The 17,639-nt window shown below is 45.1% G+C and overlaps 2 protein-coding genes across 8 annotated transcripts in view; one reads left to right on the top strand and one right to left on the bottom strand.

Annotated features, from left to right (window-relative positions):
- Positions 1-539: 539 nt before the first annotated feature.
- LOC121589872 (protein twisted gastrulation-like) lies at positions 540-4,535 on the bottom strand. Of its 4 annotated transcripts, none has more exons than XM_041909099.1 (4): positions 4,192-4,535; positions 2,503-2,975; positions 2,057-2,198; positions 540-1,979 (listed from the first exon to the last, which is right to left on the bottom strand). In XM_041909099.1, exons 2-4 carry the CDS (start codon positions 2,942-2,944, stop codon positions 1,787-1,789), a joined length of 777 nt encoding a protein of 258 aa, XP_041765033.1. In that variant the 5' UTR covers positions 2,945-2,975; positions 4,192-4,535; the 3' UTR covers positions 540-1,786. The 4 variants fall into 4 exon arrangements, with proteins under 4 accessions (XP_041765033.1, XP_041765024.1, XP_041765041.1 ...); XM_041909090.1 differs by lacking the exon at positions 4,192-4,535 and adding an exon at positions 3,522-3,886; XM_041909107.1 differs by lacking the exon at positions 4,192-4,535 and adding an exon at positions 3,110-3,387.
- Positions 4,536-6,407: 1,872 nt separating this feature from the next.
- Positions 6,408-17,639, top strand: part of LOC121592579 — a 35,378-nt gene continuing 24,146 nt past the window's right edge. For 3 of the 4 annotated variants that reach the window (XR_006004686.1, XM_041914210.1, XM_041914169.1), the window contains exon 1: positions 6,408-7,187. Coding sequence is in view for 1 of the 4 variants with exons in the window: in XM_041914210.1 (XP_041770144.1) it covers positions 7,179-7,187 (9 nt within the window). In the remaining 3 variants the exon portion in view is untranslated. The remainder of the gene's footprint in view (positions 7,188-17,639) is intronic. The other variant, XM_041914178.1, reaches the window with a different exon arrangement.

Here is a 17,639-nt window from a genome sequence, read left to right as displayed (position 1 = left end):
AGGAAAATAACACAAAAGATGCATACATCTACAACTCTGCCAGACCTACCAGGGCGATCCGGGCGTCTAGAAGAGCGAACGGAAAGGGAGGATCTAACAGCGGCCGTCACGTGTTGTCGGTAATGGGCACGCTTCCAGTCAGCATGCCAACACATCCTAATGGCATTGCGAAGGAAAAAGAACCCTATCTGAAGGACGGGGGAGTTGCGAGAAGAGGAAGACGAAGAGGAAGGAAAAAGAAACAAACGCTTCCGCTTCACGCTCATCCGCCTTTGCCTAAGATAGCGCTCGTATTACGTATCGGTCTGCGGCAGCTGCGTTTTCAGTTAGATCGTACTGCTGCCATACTGCCTCGTTTATCGAGCGTGTTGTCTGTGTGTGTGTGTGTGTGTTCGGCATTGCTTTCACAGGGTTTTACGAGAGCAACTACGAAAAAGCCACCATTTCCGTTTGTCCCAAATTCAAACGGCACCGACAAATCTTCACAAATCTTCAGGAACTCCCCAGTACGTCACACCAGTAAGATCAGAAAGCAGGAGTACTAGGAGATAGGCAAAGGCACTAGTTTGATGAGGCTTTATTAACAGATATACAGGTAGCTTTTTGTTACACTGGAAGGTAATAATGCAAATGATTATTCTAAAACCTTTCCCAGCAGGGCCCCTTGGTGCATCTTGACTTGCATATGTTTAGCGACCTCCAGCGGTTTAAACAAGGGTTGCGGCGTTAGGAAAAAGCTTGCATCTATATCTCCCGGGATCATAAATAAAAAAAAAATCAATTAAACACAGGTTGCGCTCGAATTAAAGGTTTTGTTACTGTATCTCACAACAGCAGAGGGATTACACTTGTATTTCGGCTTACGAACATGGACATGGACAGGCGGGAGTATTAAACGTTCGACACTAAATCTCAAAAGCACACATTAACATACAGATACAGTACTCTTTTGTACACCAATTTTTTTTTTGTTACTAGCTTGCGTTTGTGCTCATGCTAGTTAAAAGGCTAGTAATATCCTGCATTGCTCAATACTTGCTGTTCACTATCTCACTACCTTTCACCGTGCCTTGAGAGGGTCAGAGGACCTACGCTTAATTGCTAACACACCTCTCACAACACATATCAATCGCAAAGCAGACGATAAAGCACACGGGAGGAAAAAAAAAAGAGATGGCTTAGTGGGTCGGCTGCTTGCTTAAAGCTATTCGGTTGGCAAAAGTGAGGTTCCCTTGTTTCCTTCCCTAATTGAGCCCTATCCAGGGGCATCGTGCTGCCTTGAGCTGAAGGGTAGATTTTGTCTATACAATTTTAAATACAACCGTGTTGTTTTATTTTGATTGTTTCCGTTACCTATTGAGCGCTATTCCAGAGCGGATGCAGTAGCTGCTGCTTTCATCCCATGCCCTTGCTATAACACATCTAACACAGCTGCCGTAAGTTAGTAGTGCCTTAACGCTTGCCTTAACACTACACTAATGGACCTAAGTGTTCGCCTCTGTACAGCTTGCCTTGCTCTGCGTCTGCGTCTCTTCTTCCGCGTCCCCGGCGGACTTTCCACGTCCATCGAACTCTTACACTATGTCGCATGGATTAAAGAATAGCAAATATTAAAATAATAATAATCGTACCGGAAAATAAAACCCTGCTAAACGATTATCGAAATGCGTTGGCGTTGTTATTTATGTTACTTGTCCCGCATCCGCCCTCACCGGCGGAGCGGGGTGATGATGCGTTCGGTCAGGTAGCGGCGGACCAGGCAAAGTACCGGCAGTCCGAGCCCGATTCATATGTTGGTCGACTCGATCGCCGCATTGTCGAGCGGCCCCAGCCCGTCCCCGTAGTCCAGCTCGTCCTCCGGCGCGAAGTCGTCCAGGTCGTGCTCCTTGTTCTCGGGACAGTCGCGACAGCGCGACTCGTTGATGCCGTAGTTGAGACAGTACTGGCCGATGCACTCGCAGCAACCATCGTGGAACCAGCTGGTAGGGAAGGAAGCGATTAGAGTGCGCCCGTCGATTGGAATGTTCCCGTTTTCGGGGGGGAAACAATAGCTCACCGATAGCTGCTGGCACCCATCGTCCGGCAGCTCTCCTTGCACTTGTTCCAGGACATGCACTGGGCCTGGTAGGCGACGGTACAGTTGACCGTGATTTTGTTCGGATCCTCGTACTTCTGCTTCAGATCCATGTCGGTCGAGTCTGAAAGGTAGAGGCAGCGTTTAGTTTGCCGATTGTTGCAATTGAAGGGTTTTTCGAACGATTTTGGAGAATCTTGAATTTGATATTTTTGAGCGATTTTTTTTTTCGCAAAATTTGTTGCATCATTTGATTGGAAAAGCATATCAGCACAATGCCAAAATACACTTAAACATGTTAAGGAAATAAAATAAAATAAAGCAAAAACTCCTGGAACCAATTAAAACTTCTTGCGAAATAAACATTAAAATCGTCGAATTAAAAAACCTTTAAAAAAATCAAACCCCACCCGAAGAACGCTACTCACGGACAACGTATTTCGTCGCACCGTCACCCTTCGGCCCGTACAGTGCCGCATCGATGTCGATCGGGAACGAGATCACCTTCCAGCGGCCCTGCGCATCCTGCTCGGACGTGATCACGTCGTACAGGTTGGGGAAACCCTCCAGGTCCTCGATGTGCGACTGCTTCGACAGCTCGTTGGACGTTTCGTTCGGCTTCGGGCACATCTCGAGACAGCTGCAGCACTCGGTGTACAGGTAGCTCAGACACTCGGCGCACTCCTTGCAGCAGGTGCAGCTCTTCATGTCGCACTTGCAGCTCTGCGTCAGCATGCACTTGGAGACGATCGAGGCGCACACCATCTCGTTGCAGCTCGCCGCTAGCTGGACGCAGGTCAGCAGCACCAGCACGGCGCCGGCGAGCAGCGCGAACGCTCTCCCTTCCGTCCGCCGCCTTTCGCGCTCCATTGGTTTGGAAGGGTTTTGGAGATTGGATTTTCTGGAAACGAAGGAGAAGAGAAACGGGTAAGGGCCATGCTGATGGGATGCAGATGGACAAGCACCTTTTTCCCCCCAGAAATAGAAAAAACGGGGGAAATTTCCGTTCAAAGTTTTGCTTTTAAAGACACGCACACAGAGAGAGAGAGGCTTTCGACAGTTTCACTTCCGCTTGATGCTTCTTCTAACCGAGACGCAATAAGGGTTGTCGGTGCGATGCGGGGAGGAAATTCTCTGAATTTTGCTTGAAGCGCTGGCTTTGCTTTGTTTACGTTCCCAGAACCACTCGTCCCTCTCCTTTGTTGACAAGATCTTATCAGGATCACGTTCAAGGAGTAACGGACATTCCGGAAGATTGTTCGACGTGCAAAACCCTTCCCACACACTGACTGGCACTCTCTAATGCACACACTAATATTACCGGTCCAGTGCTAGGTTATGTGTCTTTCCAGCCTCTCTCTCGCTCTTGTTCTCTTCCTCCCTCTCTCTCTCTCTCGGATCGTGCTAAGGCAAGATTCTCCAAAGTTAATTAATATGTAAACAAAACCGCATCGCCGCCGCGGTTGATCGTAAGCGGTGTGTTGATCGTTGCGTTGCGCTGAGCGTTGCTGCTTGAGTTGCACCTCGCCACCCTTTCACATGCCTCCTCGCCAATCAACCAACCCCCCCCCCACTGGTGGACAAGAAGGGGTGGGTTGGGGATGGCGTTGTATGATTGTAGAGGGCGCGTGAAGGAAATTGTGGCGAACCTGTTTCGCGTGCTGTTTTTCTTTCGTCTCTGGCCAGCCAAGGCCAGTTTACTCCTGGAGTGTGTGTGTGTCTTTGTGTGTATGTGTGTGTGTTTGTGTGATAGCTTTCTAGAAGCTGTGCCTAGGAAAGATGGAAGGGGGAAAAAGGTGGGAACAGTACACGATACATTCCAATCGCCCGGGGCCTGAGATCATTCTGCTGCGTTTGTTAGTTTTTGTTTGTCTGTATGCGTGTGTGTGTGTGTAAATCAATACTCAAGCAGGGATCTGGCTTATGTCTGGAAGGCATTTCCATGTCTTCCTTCTCACTCGTGCTTCAACTTTTTGCCCTTCCCCCGCACGGCAACTATTTGTTGTTGTTGCACGAGGGTGGAAAATATTGGCAATTGATTGCGATTTTTTTTTATACTCGACCGCAAACCCCTGTTTGGCCCTCTATTAAACCCCAAACGATAACAAAAGGCTTACCAATAGCACACAAAAACACACACACGCGCGCGCGCGACCACAGGCTGTGGGCTTGATCACGATCGCCTTCCTTTCTTTTTTTTTTTTTTTGCTTCACACTCTGGACCTGCTTGCGATCTTCGGTTCACCTCAGCGAACGATGTCGGTACGGAATTCCACCAAAACGGTGACGGGACCCAAATGTAACGCCGTTACGCAGTGTGTGCGTGCACGCCCAACACCAAGCCGAACTGAACCCTACTCGAACGGCGGCACAGCAGGTCCCTACAGCATCCAGCACTGGCTCGGGCAGCTACATCACGCGCAACGCACACAAACAAACACGCGCATACTCCGGAATGGCACCACCATTGTTGTATCGCTTTCATGGTTTGGTGTTGCGCTGTTTGTTTGGGTCAAGAAAGTTGGCTAGTTGTACTCTTCGCTCAAACAAGCGCGGCGGTGGTGGTGATGGGCGAATCGGTTAAGTACCTGGAGCGATAGCTGGAACGGAACAGGTACGGAATATTGGGTCAGTCGAACCAAGTCTCGGCCGCGGTGACAATACAAGATCTCTCAAGGACGACACTTTGCGAGTTCGCCATAAGGTTTATTGAATGCTCTCTAAATTTATGAATTAGTTATTTTTAGAACGTTAAAATGATACACAAAATGGAAGGGAAAAATGGAAAAATTAAAAAAAAACTAAATTGAGCAACAGTCATTTAAACGTGGAATCTACTCAAAACTAGTTGAGAAGTAGATTATAAATCTAGAGAATTACTATGTACGCATTTTTTCAATCCATACGCTCGTTAATCCGTACTTTTGACAACCAAATTCATGCGTTTAATCAATGTTCAGTCACAAGTAGCGAAATATATTTAAAAAAAAAATTGCATATATCTCTCTGTTTTTAATAATATGAGCTTTCTAAAATAAATATGATTATGTATGAAATATTATAATCAATTCATGAAGTGAGGAAAACATTGAAATTAAAAAAACACACACTTCACAACTTAATTTAATAATCCTTAATCAATGTCGGATTATTGAGAATGATGCATTAAAAAATCTTCCCCATAATTATAATTAAAAAAAAAAAAAACGTTTTAAGACCATTGAGAAAATCTCCTCAAGCAAAAAGAAAGAAAAAGTGAAATTATTTTAAAGGGATCTATTTTTCTACAGATATAAAAACAAGTATTCGCACGAACACTGATTGGTTTAGTATCAAAGTTAGAATTCCAAGCGATATGAAAGGCAGTGAAAGGAGTGAAAAGAAAAAAAAGATTTTATAGTTAACATTTACTTGAAGCTCATAATACATCGCGTCCTTGGTGTGGAGACTTGTAAATTTTAATCACATTTTGATTTTGCTATTAAGTTGAGAAATATCAAATATATATATTTGAAAATATATTTTAAATGCTTACAAATAATGTCTAAGATTTCTCCATTTCTTCAAGAATTCATGAATATCAAAGATATCTTGTTTAAGAATTACTAAATAGGTACTTGAATCAAATAGAAACTTGCATTTTAGCAATTTTACCATAGCAATGGGTCAAATAGCCGTTTGTTTTGTATTTTTTCACTTTTTGTCAACTTGTGTCAACTTTACTTCCTGGCTGTTCCAGGTTATGAAATTTTGACAAACATAAAAAAAGTGACAAAAGCTCACTATTTGAAAAATTGGTCAGCATTTTGTCACTCCCGTGGCCTTGCGCCTATTTAAGGTCACTCCATAATTTTGTCCACCTAAAAATTCTACTGACCATAGTGAGACGATCGGTTCATTATTCCCGTAACTTTTCAACTGGTGGATCCAGGGTTGCTTGAAAAAAGATAGTATACGAGAAATATGCTTCCTGTCGAACGGATCTCAGTAAATTTAACGAACCGGCACTCAGCTGAGCACAGCTACGCTCAGTTTCTCACGATCGATCTGGTGAGCCGTATTTCTCACTTGCCACTCATTGACAGTGCTGCTCGCCCTTTGCGTCATACTGGAATATTGGCATGGCCAAAAAGTAGCAATAAAATATTAAAATATTAAACAAAAATTTGTAGTATTATTGATTTACTTCCAAGCATTAGAAAAATAGAATTCAAATTTTAAATATAAAAATTTTATAAAAAATGTAAAAAAAGAAAAAAAGAACTGAACTGTTTGTTGGCCAGGCGATGGTAGCTGCACAGGCCGCCAATGCAGACATGCATGAGCGGTTAAAACGTGCAGACGCTGGTGCACGCTTGGTGGAAAAAAACGTCGTGTCCGTTAGTCGTGTTTAGGTCGGGCAGCGAGCAGCATCAACCTGGATCCGTCGACCGTCGAAATTTCTCCGCTCGCAGTTTGTTTGGTTTCGTTACCCATTTTCCGCACCTTAGGTGCGTTGTGCGGGCAAAGAAAGTAGCGCCAACAAAAAGGGAAAAGTTTGACTGTGACATCAAGTGATTTTAAGTGGTCAATTATAACAAAAAAGGAAAAGAAATTGGTTAGTTTAAGAAAATTATTAAATTTTTCTTAAAGCTCCCCTGGTCGGAGAGAAGTCCGCCACTGGTGAAACGGAGCATGTGGACTTGGAAGACGCGTGGATGATTGTGTGTTAAAGTTACAGTTACAGTTTTGAAAGGTAAAAAAAGGAAGAAACAACTCGTGTGTGACAGCCTCAAACCAGTAAGGGAAAAAGGGGCAAGCTAAGTAACGACCTTCCCCTTTTACTGTACTGCCAAAAACATAAAATTACGAAAGAAAAGGGAGCAACGACGGTTCGATTGCTTTTTTGTTTTGTTTTGTTTTTTTGCAAACATCCCTTCGCGCTCAACCCAACGTCAACGTGTTCAACCGCAGCCAACGGGCAGTGCAGTCAAGCGAGGGCATTCGTCCTTGCTGTTCGAGCAACACACACTAAAGCCCGGCAAAGGATCGGGCACAGGCGTTAGCGTCGGAACGGGGAGGAAGCCACCTCGTGGCACAAAACGGCACCAAAACGGCTCCCAAAATGCTAGAGGTAAGTCGCTACCGAATTTTTACATTCTTTGTGTGCGCGTAATGTTTGTATATGTGTGTTGCCGTGTGCTCTATTTGTATCCTTTTGTTTTTCCGTCTCTCGAGTGAACCTGTTTTTTTGTTTGTAAGATAGAGATCTCCAACGAAAGAGTTCGGGGTTCGTCGCTTAGCATCTGAATGGGGTATTTTCGATTGTATTTTGTATTTTAAAGCGTCATATATTCGTTTTTTAATTTTCTTGGTTTGGAGTCTTCAATTAGTTGTCATTTTGTCGAAAATCTTCCAATTATGTACGTATATAAATAGTAGAAAGAATATAAATGGCACTACAAGTCTTTTGTTTTGGCAAGCCCGCCAGGTACAGCGTTTGAAGAAACCCACGAATTCGCAAAAAGGGGGTGATTGCTTTCCCGTGAGTGAAAAGTGATAAAAGAAAACACGACCTCGGGATTTACAGAAACACACCACCACCACCACCACCACCGGTGTGCTTAGGTTCCTCGCCTAGGCGCTAGCCAAAACGCTATCCGAACCGCTCGGGTGTGGCCAATTAGCGAATCGAAGCCGCCGGTTGCCCTGGCTCCCCCCCCCCCCCCTGGGCCGAAAACTGGGTCAGCACTCCTTCCGCCGGGGCCGGGCAGGGAAGTAGTGGGCACTTGCGCTTGGGCGGCTAATTATTTCATTTTCATTCGCTTCCTTATCTTCTGAGCGCGCGGGCGCGTTTTCTGCTGCTGTTGCTGCTTCTGACTCGAACGGAAAAAAGGGAGCACGGGTGGATTTGTGTCAAAATCTTGCGCGTTTTGTTTCGCGTCCAAATGAACGGGGGTGGGGCGTTCCAGGGTTTTTTTTTTGGATATCTTGATTGAATCCGTAAGCGTACCTGATCGTTAGTTTTTCTGGGTGTGGACAGGGTATTCTAGAGAGGTAGGGCTGTGGTTTCGTTTGAAAGTGGAATGAGTTTCGTAGAGTTTTGATTATTATCCTCTCGTCAGCTTGATTCTTCAGGCTCATTTAAATCCTTGGCCTTAATTTCTTTTCGGAAGGTAGAAATTTGGGAAAGGATTCGGTAATCAAAACAAATATAAAAAAAACCCAAAATAAAAGCACAATGATGCCTACTTTAGCGCATCCTGGTGTGCTTCCACGAAGGATTGCCTTTGGTTGGGTATTTCGAAATCATTCCCCCTTTCTTTCGGTGTGTAATTTACACCACCTGAGGAACCGATTTGGATCCCCACGCTCTATCACGGATGGTTTAATTTATGCTGAATGCATCCTCCCCATCCTAAAAGAAGCTAAGCCAGGTAAAAGGCTCTCGAAAATCGAAAATCTCGAAAAAAAAATCTGGAGACAGCGCATATTAAATGTTTAGCAAATAAAGCTTTGCTCGCATCAGACTGCAACGCAGCAAAATTGAACCAAACACAAAAGCATCCAGCGTACGCACGTCGGAAGGGAAACTCGAGACATCACTGGCTCATTAGGAGAAAAGTGAAAACACACACCGCGTACGTGCGAGCGTTGCTGGGTGTAGGTGGAACATGTGCGTGTGTGTGTGTTTGGATTTGGAGTTCGGGTGGTTTTATCATATAAAAATAACGCACACACACACACACACACACACACACACACGTGCTGCGCAGTGAAAGAGATTCAAACCGAAGCCGCTTTCCTCTTTTCGAAAGAGCTGCGTTAGCGGTTTTTTGTTTCGGAAGCTTTCTTTTGCAATTTCCACATACACACATGCAGGCTCTTTAGCTCGCACGCAGCGTTTGACAGATGGGCAGTGGAAGGAAAAACGCATCGCGCTTGCTTTTCGTTTTTGTTTCCCTTCCGTCTCTTTCGCTTCTTTTGGAGCCCGCCGCCCAGGAGAGACATGGGAAAAACGGCAGTTGAGGAGAAAAAAGAGAACTCGCGAACTCGCACAGCGGGTCAACGACACACGACATCTTCGCAGCAGGGTTCGATTGCATTGAGATGTTGCCAAAAAGCAAAAAAAAATAACAAAAAAACGAAAAAAGACACAATCGCCCCATCCATGCCTTGTGTTTCGCCCGACTTTAGCTCCTTTCGAAATTAATGCGCATCCAGCCAGCGCCCCAGCAAAGGTCGTTCAACGCGTCCAGCACTGCTCCTCCCTTTTCCGGATATCTCCCCCACTGTCTTTATGGTGAACCTTTGCCCCGCGGAACCTTATGGCTGCGCTGTTGGCCCCGGCCCTTACCTTTTATTAACGCCGGTGTTGCCCTTTTCTTACCCGCCCGTTTGCTGCCGGACAATAAACTCTCGGCTCACAGCACTGCAACGGTAATCGTCCGCCCAAAAAAAAAAAAAAAAAAAAAAAAACAAAAAACTCTGACCCTTCCAAGAAGTGGAGCTGCTCTCGATTGGCCCACAAAAAGGGTTGGGTAATTTGTTGTTGGGAGTGTTGAGTCGTGTTTTTTTTGTCTGCAGCTCTCCACTTTTAGATGGCTGGATGGCGACCATGAACTCGTTTTTCATTTGTGTTGTTGCTGCAGTGGAGATTAGTACATATCTTTTCTTATTTATTGGGCCAACCAGCTCCTGAGAATTAGATCGTTTGCTTCCAAAATGAACGAACGATATGGACCTCCTGGAGAAAAAAAAAAAAACAAAGTTTGAAATTTGTCGCTGGGACCCTTCGTGGGGTGCTCCACAGAACGTACGCGGATGCTGTTTTAGGTCTAGGGTTTAGATGCTCGAAAGCACAGTCATCGCCTCGACAGTGACTCAATCGAGCTGCGTTGCTAAATGCGCTGGGCAGGCCAGACCAACCCAAAGCGATCGGTGTAGGGTGGCTGAAGGCTAAGAGGAGGTTTAGTTTTTAATGCAAATTGACAACCAATCGGGTGGCACTCCTCCAAGAATCTTGTTGGTGTCGTCGGCGGAAATCACTCGTTTGCGCAACATATATAATAAATGCTGGTAGAATAAGAATAAGGTATACACGCATAGGAATAACAGTTCCGAAGCGAGATGGAGTGAAGTATATTACCAGAAGACAGCTTTGAGAGTGAGATTGAAAAGTTTGAAGTTCTAACTGTGGATCTGACTAATATCTTAGAATTTGCGTTATTAGAGAAGTTTAAGAAGTATGTACAGGATGACACATGGAAAGGGCCTATCAGACTTAGATCCTGTCCATTATCCCTAACATCCCAATGCCCAATGTCCAAAAGCATTCCAATCTTTAATTTCCAAAGTCATTGAAGTCTCACTAATATCTTAGAATTTGCGGTATTGGAGAAGTTTAAGAAGTATGTACAGGATGACACATGGAAAGGGCCTATCAGACTTAGATCCTGTCCATTATCCCTAACATCTCAATGCCCAATGTACAAACGAGTTCCAATCTTTAATTTCCAATGTCATTGAAGTCTGACATGGAAATGCGAAATTCTCAATATCTTAGAATTCGTGGTATTGGAGGAGTTTGAGAAGTAAGTACAGGATGACACATCGAAAGGGCCTATCAGACTTAGATCCTGTCCATTATCCCTAACATCCCTATGTCCAATGTCCAAAAGCATTCCAATCTTTAATTTCTAAAGTCACTGAAGTCTCACTAATATCTTAGAATTTGCGGAATTGGAGATGTTTAAGAAGTAAGTACAGGATGACACATGGAAAGGGCCTATCAGGCTTAGATCCTGTCTATTATCCCTAACATCTCAATGCCCAATGTCCAAAAGCATTCCATTCTTTAATTTACAAAGTCATTGAAGTAAGATCTCCAAAGAGCTTCATCTATGATATCCCAGAACTAGGTTTTTGGAAATTCCAACAGAACTCCAACGGCTGCTGGGCTAATTTTGAAGTCGCTCTGTGTCTCCATTCGAAGAACCGTTCCAAACCGACGTCAAACTACAACAAAAACAACAGGAAACACACAAAGCTAAATGAAGCGATCGCGTCGATCACTTTTACTTGTGATCCCGTTTGCTTCCCATGTTACCGGGCGCTTGGGATAAGAGAAAACGAACTTCTAAAAAAAAAACTCGCTCAGGAATGGAAGAGGCAAGCGGCACAAGGTTCACTTCCCGTACTCGTCCATCCGCCGTTACCGGTTGCTTCCGGGGAACCGGTTCTGGCTGGACGCGAACAGGGAAGTGTGTCACACCACGCCAAGGAAAAAAAGGGAAAGTCCGCGAAAGCCTACCCAGGGGGAGCTCTGGAGGGAAGCAACAATTTTGCAGTGAATGTTAACAAAAAAGGAAAGAAAGAAAAAAAACAGCTCCATCGTTGTGCATGAAACTGTGACAGTTCGGGTGACTGTCAGCTTGTCCCTTGTCGATTGATGCCCCCCAAAATCCTCACGATCGCTTTTCGCGCGTTTCGATTTAAAGGGTTTATACGGTTTGGGCTGTACTATCCCACGCTAGACAACTTGAAGGTAGCCTTCCCTCCACTCGGCTCCAGCTCGATTGGTCCGAAAATAGTGAAGGTCGATCTCACGCCGCCATCGATGAGTCAGCCAGTTCCTATTGGCGAAGAAACGCCACCAAGTCCACAACAAAAAATGGTTCAAACACCGACCCCAAAAAACAACGACCAAAACGGTATGACAGCGTTGGAAAATGGGTGTAAGAGGCACACATTTCCAAACATATCAAACGATCTCTCCCGCGTGGTGTCATTTCAAAAGCTACCGGGCCAGGCGGAGATCGAAATCCCATCGATCACCAACACGCGCACGCGTACGTTGGTGAGGAAGCACTTGCATGCAGGGTTACTCAGTTATGAAGACAGATCGCTATTGAAAAGTGGTTTGTTTTGATTCTTTATTCATCGAACAATTTATGTCTATATTAATTTCTTAAATGTTCTAAAACCTTTAACCGAAGCTGCTCACGGACCGCAGACTTTGAGCCATTTTCCGTTGAATCGATTCCAGACGAGTTGGCCATACGTCTATGGAATGGCTTCATACTATGCTATCATATACGATAATTGAACGAACAAAAGAACAATACAGCTTTAATAGAACAATAAGATTCTCAATTTGAAAGCTAATTATGAAAAGAGGAAATCTAAGAATTTTGACAAATGAGTTTAAACAAATGAGTGGAGATTGATGGCAGACGAATGTTGGAGAATCGTCTTTGAAATTGAGCCCAAATGACTTATCAAATACGATCGTTTTGAAAGTCATGAAAAGACGTTTGGTTGTGTAGGAAGTTAATTGGTTGCTGGAGCATTCAGTAAACTTTCTAATTCTATGGCATAATGAAAAGTACTTTTTTATGTAATGATGACATTCAGTAGTTGAAATAAACATTTATGACGGTTGATTGTTTGTACACGACTTGTCAAAATCAAATATGACAGATCAGATCTGTTTGTTGGAATTTTTAGACATCTGAGAAACTCAACAACATGTAATCTACTACTTGTAATCTGTAATCTAATGTAATCTAATCTTCTTAGTAAACCCAGCATCCATTAAGAAGCTCTGAAACAACCCCTACAGCTTCTGTGTACGATTGCTGTTGCATGAGACAAATGGTATAGGTTTTGGTAGACAAATGTCACGCTACCGAGGCGGTCGCCTCTTGCAACTTCCCGACTTTGTCCGCCAAAAACAAAAAAGCAAAAAAAAAAAAAATACCAGGAGTGGCATCCCTCGCCCTCGTTTCTAATACAATCCGAGAGGCTGAAAGTTCGGTTCTGCCCTTGTACGGGCTGCGCCGAGTGGCTTGAGCGAGGCGTTCAGGGCCGTGCGTTGGATGAGACGAGCAGCAGCAGCAGCAGCAGCAGCTCGCCGACGCACAGCAAACCCTTTTGCAGGAAGATGCACGCCAAAACCGAAAAAGGGCATCCGTGTGTGTGTGTATGGGGGGGGGGGGGGGGGGAGGGATCTCTTACATCACTACAAAGTGAAACACAGCGCATCTGATGCGTGTCGCCAAATCGATCGATCGGATCCGCGTGATGGATTATGAGGTATGGCCAACTTAATGAAACGGTTTAAGCTTCCTTTTTTTCCTCTCTCTCTTTCTCGCTTCTCTCTTGCTTGTCGTAACGTGGCTTATTCGATCATTGCTGCACAGCTTGTGAAAGACTTAATCCTCCCTCCCCCCGCCCCCAACCCTCCTTTTCTAAAATAAATAAATTAAATTTCACCCATCGCTCGAAAGCTTAGCAAGCTGCGGCTAACGCACGAAACAAACAACTTCATCTCCGGGCAGCAGCAGGCGACGAACCTTCCTTTTTGTTGCCTTCTTTCGCTGCACGCCGCGATTGCTGGCTGTGACCGCGGCGCCACGGCGCGCGGGATGAAATCGACAAATTTATTTAGCTGCGGTCGGGTGGGACGATGCGGAGTGTTTTTGCATTTCGTGCGCGCATCGGCTTACTGAGCGGGCCAGGCAACTGTGCCAGAATGTGTCGGTTTGTTGACGGACAGCAGAGCCATTAGTAGGTCAGCTGAGATGGTGGGAAACGGGGGGAGGGGGGGGGGGATGTCTTTCTGCCATTTCCTTACGGACTAGAACTGAGCTGCATTGTGCAATGAAAGCACAAAAAAGCAACAACAAAAAAATCGGGTTCGTCGCTGCTGGTGCGAAAAAAAAAAGAAATGCTTCCACTGCACTACCAAACGGTACAAATGAGCGGCTTGATTTTTTGAAAACATTTTGCTCCTACTTTTGGACAAAATAACTGTTACCTGAAACCTGTGAAAGTTCTGGTTTTGGGTATGTTGCTCAGTTGCAATTTACAAACAATATAAAACCCGCTCAACAAAACACACGGCCACAAATGCGACAAACACAAACCACTCCGCTACTTTGTGTATTTATTTATTTAGCTCTTCAACGCACATACGTTGCGCAGAAGAAAAAAAACGAGAAATTCTTCCGCACCTTAATTGCAAAGCGGTTGGCTCTTCCGCGCCAAGCCCGCAGAGAAACGCAAAATCTGCCCCGCTGGAAGCATCCAGGAAGTGGTGTGGAAAACGCGCGACAAACAGGAAAGAAGCAAACAACATTCCCGTGGGCCAACGGGGAAAGAATGTTCACACATGCGGCGAGGTTTCTCCTGCCCTGGCAAGCTACCACTTTCCCTTCGGGGGAGAGATGAAACAAAACCAGAAAAAGGGCAAAGAAAAAAAAAAGCCCACCAGCGGAAAATGCGACAAAACTCAAACTCACCGGGAAAGTCCGGCAGGAGGTTTTTCTCCGCCATTCCCTTTGGTGGCAGCTGCTTTGTGGCACCGAATGGGAGTGCGCGCCCGTGTAAGGGAGGTTGCTCCTCCGGATGGTTGGAGTTTTCCGTGAAATTGAAAAACTGGTGCAGCGAAGGAGACGAAATCAAACCCCGCTGGCGTCTGGTATGAAGCGGTTCCTTTTCGTTGCAATACAAATCAATCCATCGCAATACTCGCTAATCGTCGTCTCCGCAGCGTTCAAGTCACTCGCCAATCGGGCGGCCATTTAACCGGGCGTTAATGGTGGAGCTAATGAAAATGACATTTCCAAGCGCGATTATGGATTTATTTGCTTGGATGAATGTCTTTTTTTCTTCTTTTTCTTCTTGCTGATCTCCCTTTTCCGATGAAATCTCTGATTGCCTCCCTTGGTGGAGGTTATGCATTAATTTGTGTTATTGTTTTTTTTTTATTGCACACGTCTTCTCAGCAAAATTAAACCCGTATAATACGTATACTTTCACTCGACTGTTTTAATGCACACATTAGGATGAGCAAAAACACAATACACACACACACACACACACATAGACACTCGCTCGGTGTGTGCGAAATCTTTTACCGTGTGCGCTATCACGTAATTTATTGGTTCGACGAAGGTTTCTCGCGCCTCGCGCATTGTAATCCATCGTGCAACCGGGAGCGGGATATGAGCTTTCTGATTATGCAGCCACGTGAAGCATCGCAACTTTTTTTTCTTCTTGTAACTTTGCTGCCGAGCATGAAAAATATTATGAAAAAGCTGCTGCGAGATGTATGGTTAAAAAGAAGAAAATAGTAAAAAAACGGTAATTAATATTCTAGGCAAAATGGTTGATTTGTTTGCAACAACAAGCTCTTTTTTCGATCTCGACACGTTATTTGACTTCATCAAGATGATTGTTAACATATTGGTTGCCGTTAGTCGTTACGTTAATCGTTACGTTATCATTTGGAAGACCCTCGAGGAAAGGTACACGGTTTTCCAGGGGTTCTCATAGTTGTGGGACACTTCCTAGACTCTTTCCCATTGGAAGTGAACTTCATATGTTGGAAATTGTACTCTATGGCACCCTTTTTAAACAGGCTCGTTGGACGTTCCTATTGGATTTCTCCAACAAGAGTGCTAGAGAGTCCAATTCCCATTACATTAAGTTCATTTCACGTAAGAAAGTGTTTATAAAGTGTCCCACAGCTATGAAAACTCCTGGAAAACCCTGTAAGCAACAGGGTGGTAATAATTTAATAGTTTTATTACATTAAAACAAAGCATTCAAATGAGCTTTGCTCGCATACCTGTGCCAAGCACGTCACTGCAGCTTGTCAAGCGTTGTAGCTCCTCGTCCTGCAAAAGAAAAACAAAAACGAGCACAATGGGAAGCAAAACGGTTGGCGGCGCCCTGTCACACCGTCGGGGTGGACGAACTAGGCTTTTACGGGCAGAAATCATGTCATTAGACATTACACCGGAACGCTGGGGCCGCATTATTCAAACAGCGGTTGCGTTCTCACTCTTCCCACTGTTAAGGCAGCCCCATTTTCAGCTAACTGACCGAGCATAATTAGAATCGCTATTATTAAAGCCTGCGCCCCACCCCGGTGCACAGTTATCTTTTCGGCACGTCCGTTCTTTCGCTTTTCCAAGGCGCAAGCACCAAGCCCGACCGGTGGTGGCGATGATGATGATGAGGCGAGGCTGCAATGGCTGAATGATTTTCGGGCAGCAAATGGAGCAGCAGCAGCAGCAGCAGAAGCTCATTAGACTTCTGCTGGTCCGCAAGCGGAGGGGAAAAACTCCTGTGCTGGAATCTAAAAAAAAAAAAATAACAACAAAAATTGAAGCGAAAAGAAAAACAAACAGCACCGTTTTTTTTGCTGTTTTTCGCCCACCCCTGCAGAGACGTTCCTGTATGAATTTTTCTCATCGGCAAAGGGGGGAGACGCAAAACAGCATAGGTATAATTTTGTGTGCGTGTGGCTTTTTGTGTGCTTCCCCCCTGCGCATGGGCTGAGGGGGAGTTATGTGCAATCTCGTTAGATAAACGAATGACAGCCGCACAAACGCTGGGAGCATCTCCCGGGCGAGGAAGCAAATCTTGCACCATTTAAACAGTATTTTGCTCCATGCTTTGCGGACGTGTTGTATTGTTTTCTCCTGTTTATTTTCAAATCGCAAGAAAACAGTTCAATTTCCCTGCCTGCCATTACGTGCAAGGGGGAGGGTTCGCACCTATCTGTTGTGTAAGCTCGATGTGTGGAGACGCTCGCCGTTCTGGTGTTGCGTGTCTTATGAGGTAATGCTAGCATTGAAAGGGGCTTTTTTACAAATTGATCTGGAGCTGTGAGTGCAAACGTAAAGATAGAGCGGCGATAAGAAGCACAAGGGAAACGGGCAACTATACACAACGTTGCTGTTTTATCAAATCTGGGGCTGTCAAGTGCACTAATACCGGGCGAGCAATTCAAACAATATTGCTGATAAGATAAAACGGATCAAAACAGTCCACTTTAATTCATCCCACAATCTCCAGTTAATGCGGCGAGTGGGAATCATTTTTTTTTCTTTTCGAGAAACGAAAAGAAAATCATAAAAGAAGGCAACCATAAAACTGGATGCAAAAATAGACCCGAAACCTCGCGGTCCGTCACCAACCATATCGTGTGAACGCAAGCATTTGCTAATGAGCGGTAGCTGGGGCCACTAAAAAAAGAAAATAATATAATATGCACTCTCGGGGCCACTTTTGTCGGGTGTTTGGCGGTTCGGGGTGGAGCCTTCTTTTGGCGCAGCATAATTACCGCACGACGCAGCAGCTGGCCTGCCTTCATTACCAGCGGTAGAACAGAAGCTAAGGTAGCGCGACGCCTAATGGCAGCGCGGCGCGATTAGAATGATTGGAAAGCCCCGCGGAAGGGATTTTTCATATCGCGCACTCAGTTTTCTTTTTTTTTCTGGCGGCTTAATTAGTTAATTATGATGAGGAAACGCTCTCCCCAGAGCGAGCGAGTGGGCAAAAGAAATCACCCCCAAAAAAAAAAAGAACAACCCTCCGAAACAAAAATGACTGGTTTTAAGAGTTCCCGTCGCAAAACCGCTACTACTGGGGCCACGCTTTCCTCCCGGCAGGGTTGGAAACAGGGTGGAATAGGGTTCGGTTTCGTGTCGTTTCTGCCTCGGTTCGTCGTTTCGACGGTCGGTCGGATTTCTTTTTACTGTTTGATTTGACCACAATTATCGCGGGCTTG

This window comes from Anopheles merus, chromosome X (assembly GCF_017562075.2).
Source record: "Anopheles merus strain MAF chromosome X, AmerM5.1, whole genome shotgun sequence".
In the NCBI taxonomy this organism is placed as follows: domain Eukaryota; kingdom Metazoa; phylum Arthropoda; class Insecta; order Diptera; family Culicidae; genus Anopheles; species Anopheles merus.
Note: the sequence above shows the minus strand (reverse complement) of the source record. Positions and strands in the feature narration are given on the sequence as shown.

Bases quoted from the DNA above. Each gene is read 5' to 3' on its own strand.
- LOC121589872 (XM_041909090.1), bottom strand. The intron at 2,199-2,502 runs GTGAGTAGCGTT...TCTACCTTTCAG, and splicing joins TGCGACGAAATACGTTGTCC to ACTCGACCGACATGGATCTG. The intron at 1,980-2,056 runs GTGAGCTATTGT...CTTCCCTACCAG, and splicing joins ATGGGTGCCAGCAGCTATCG to CTGGTTCCACGATGGTTGCT.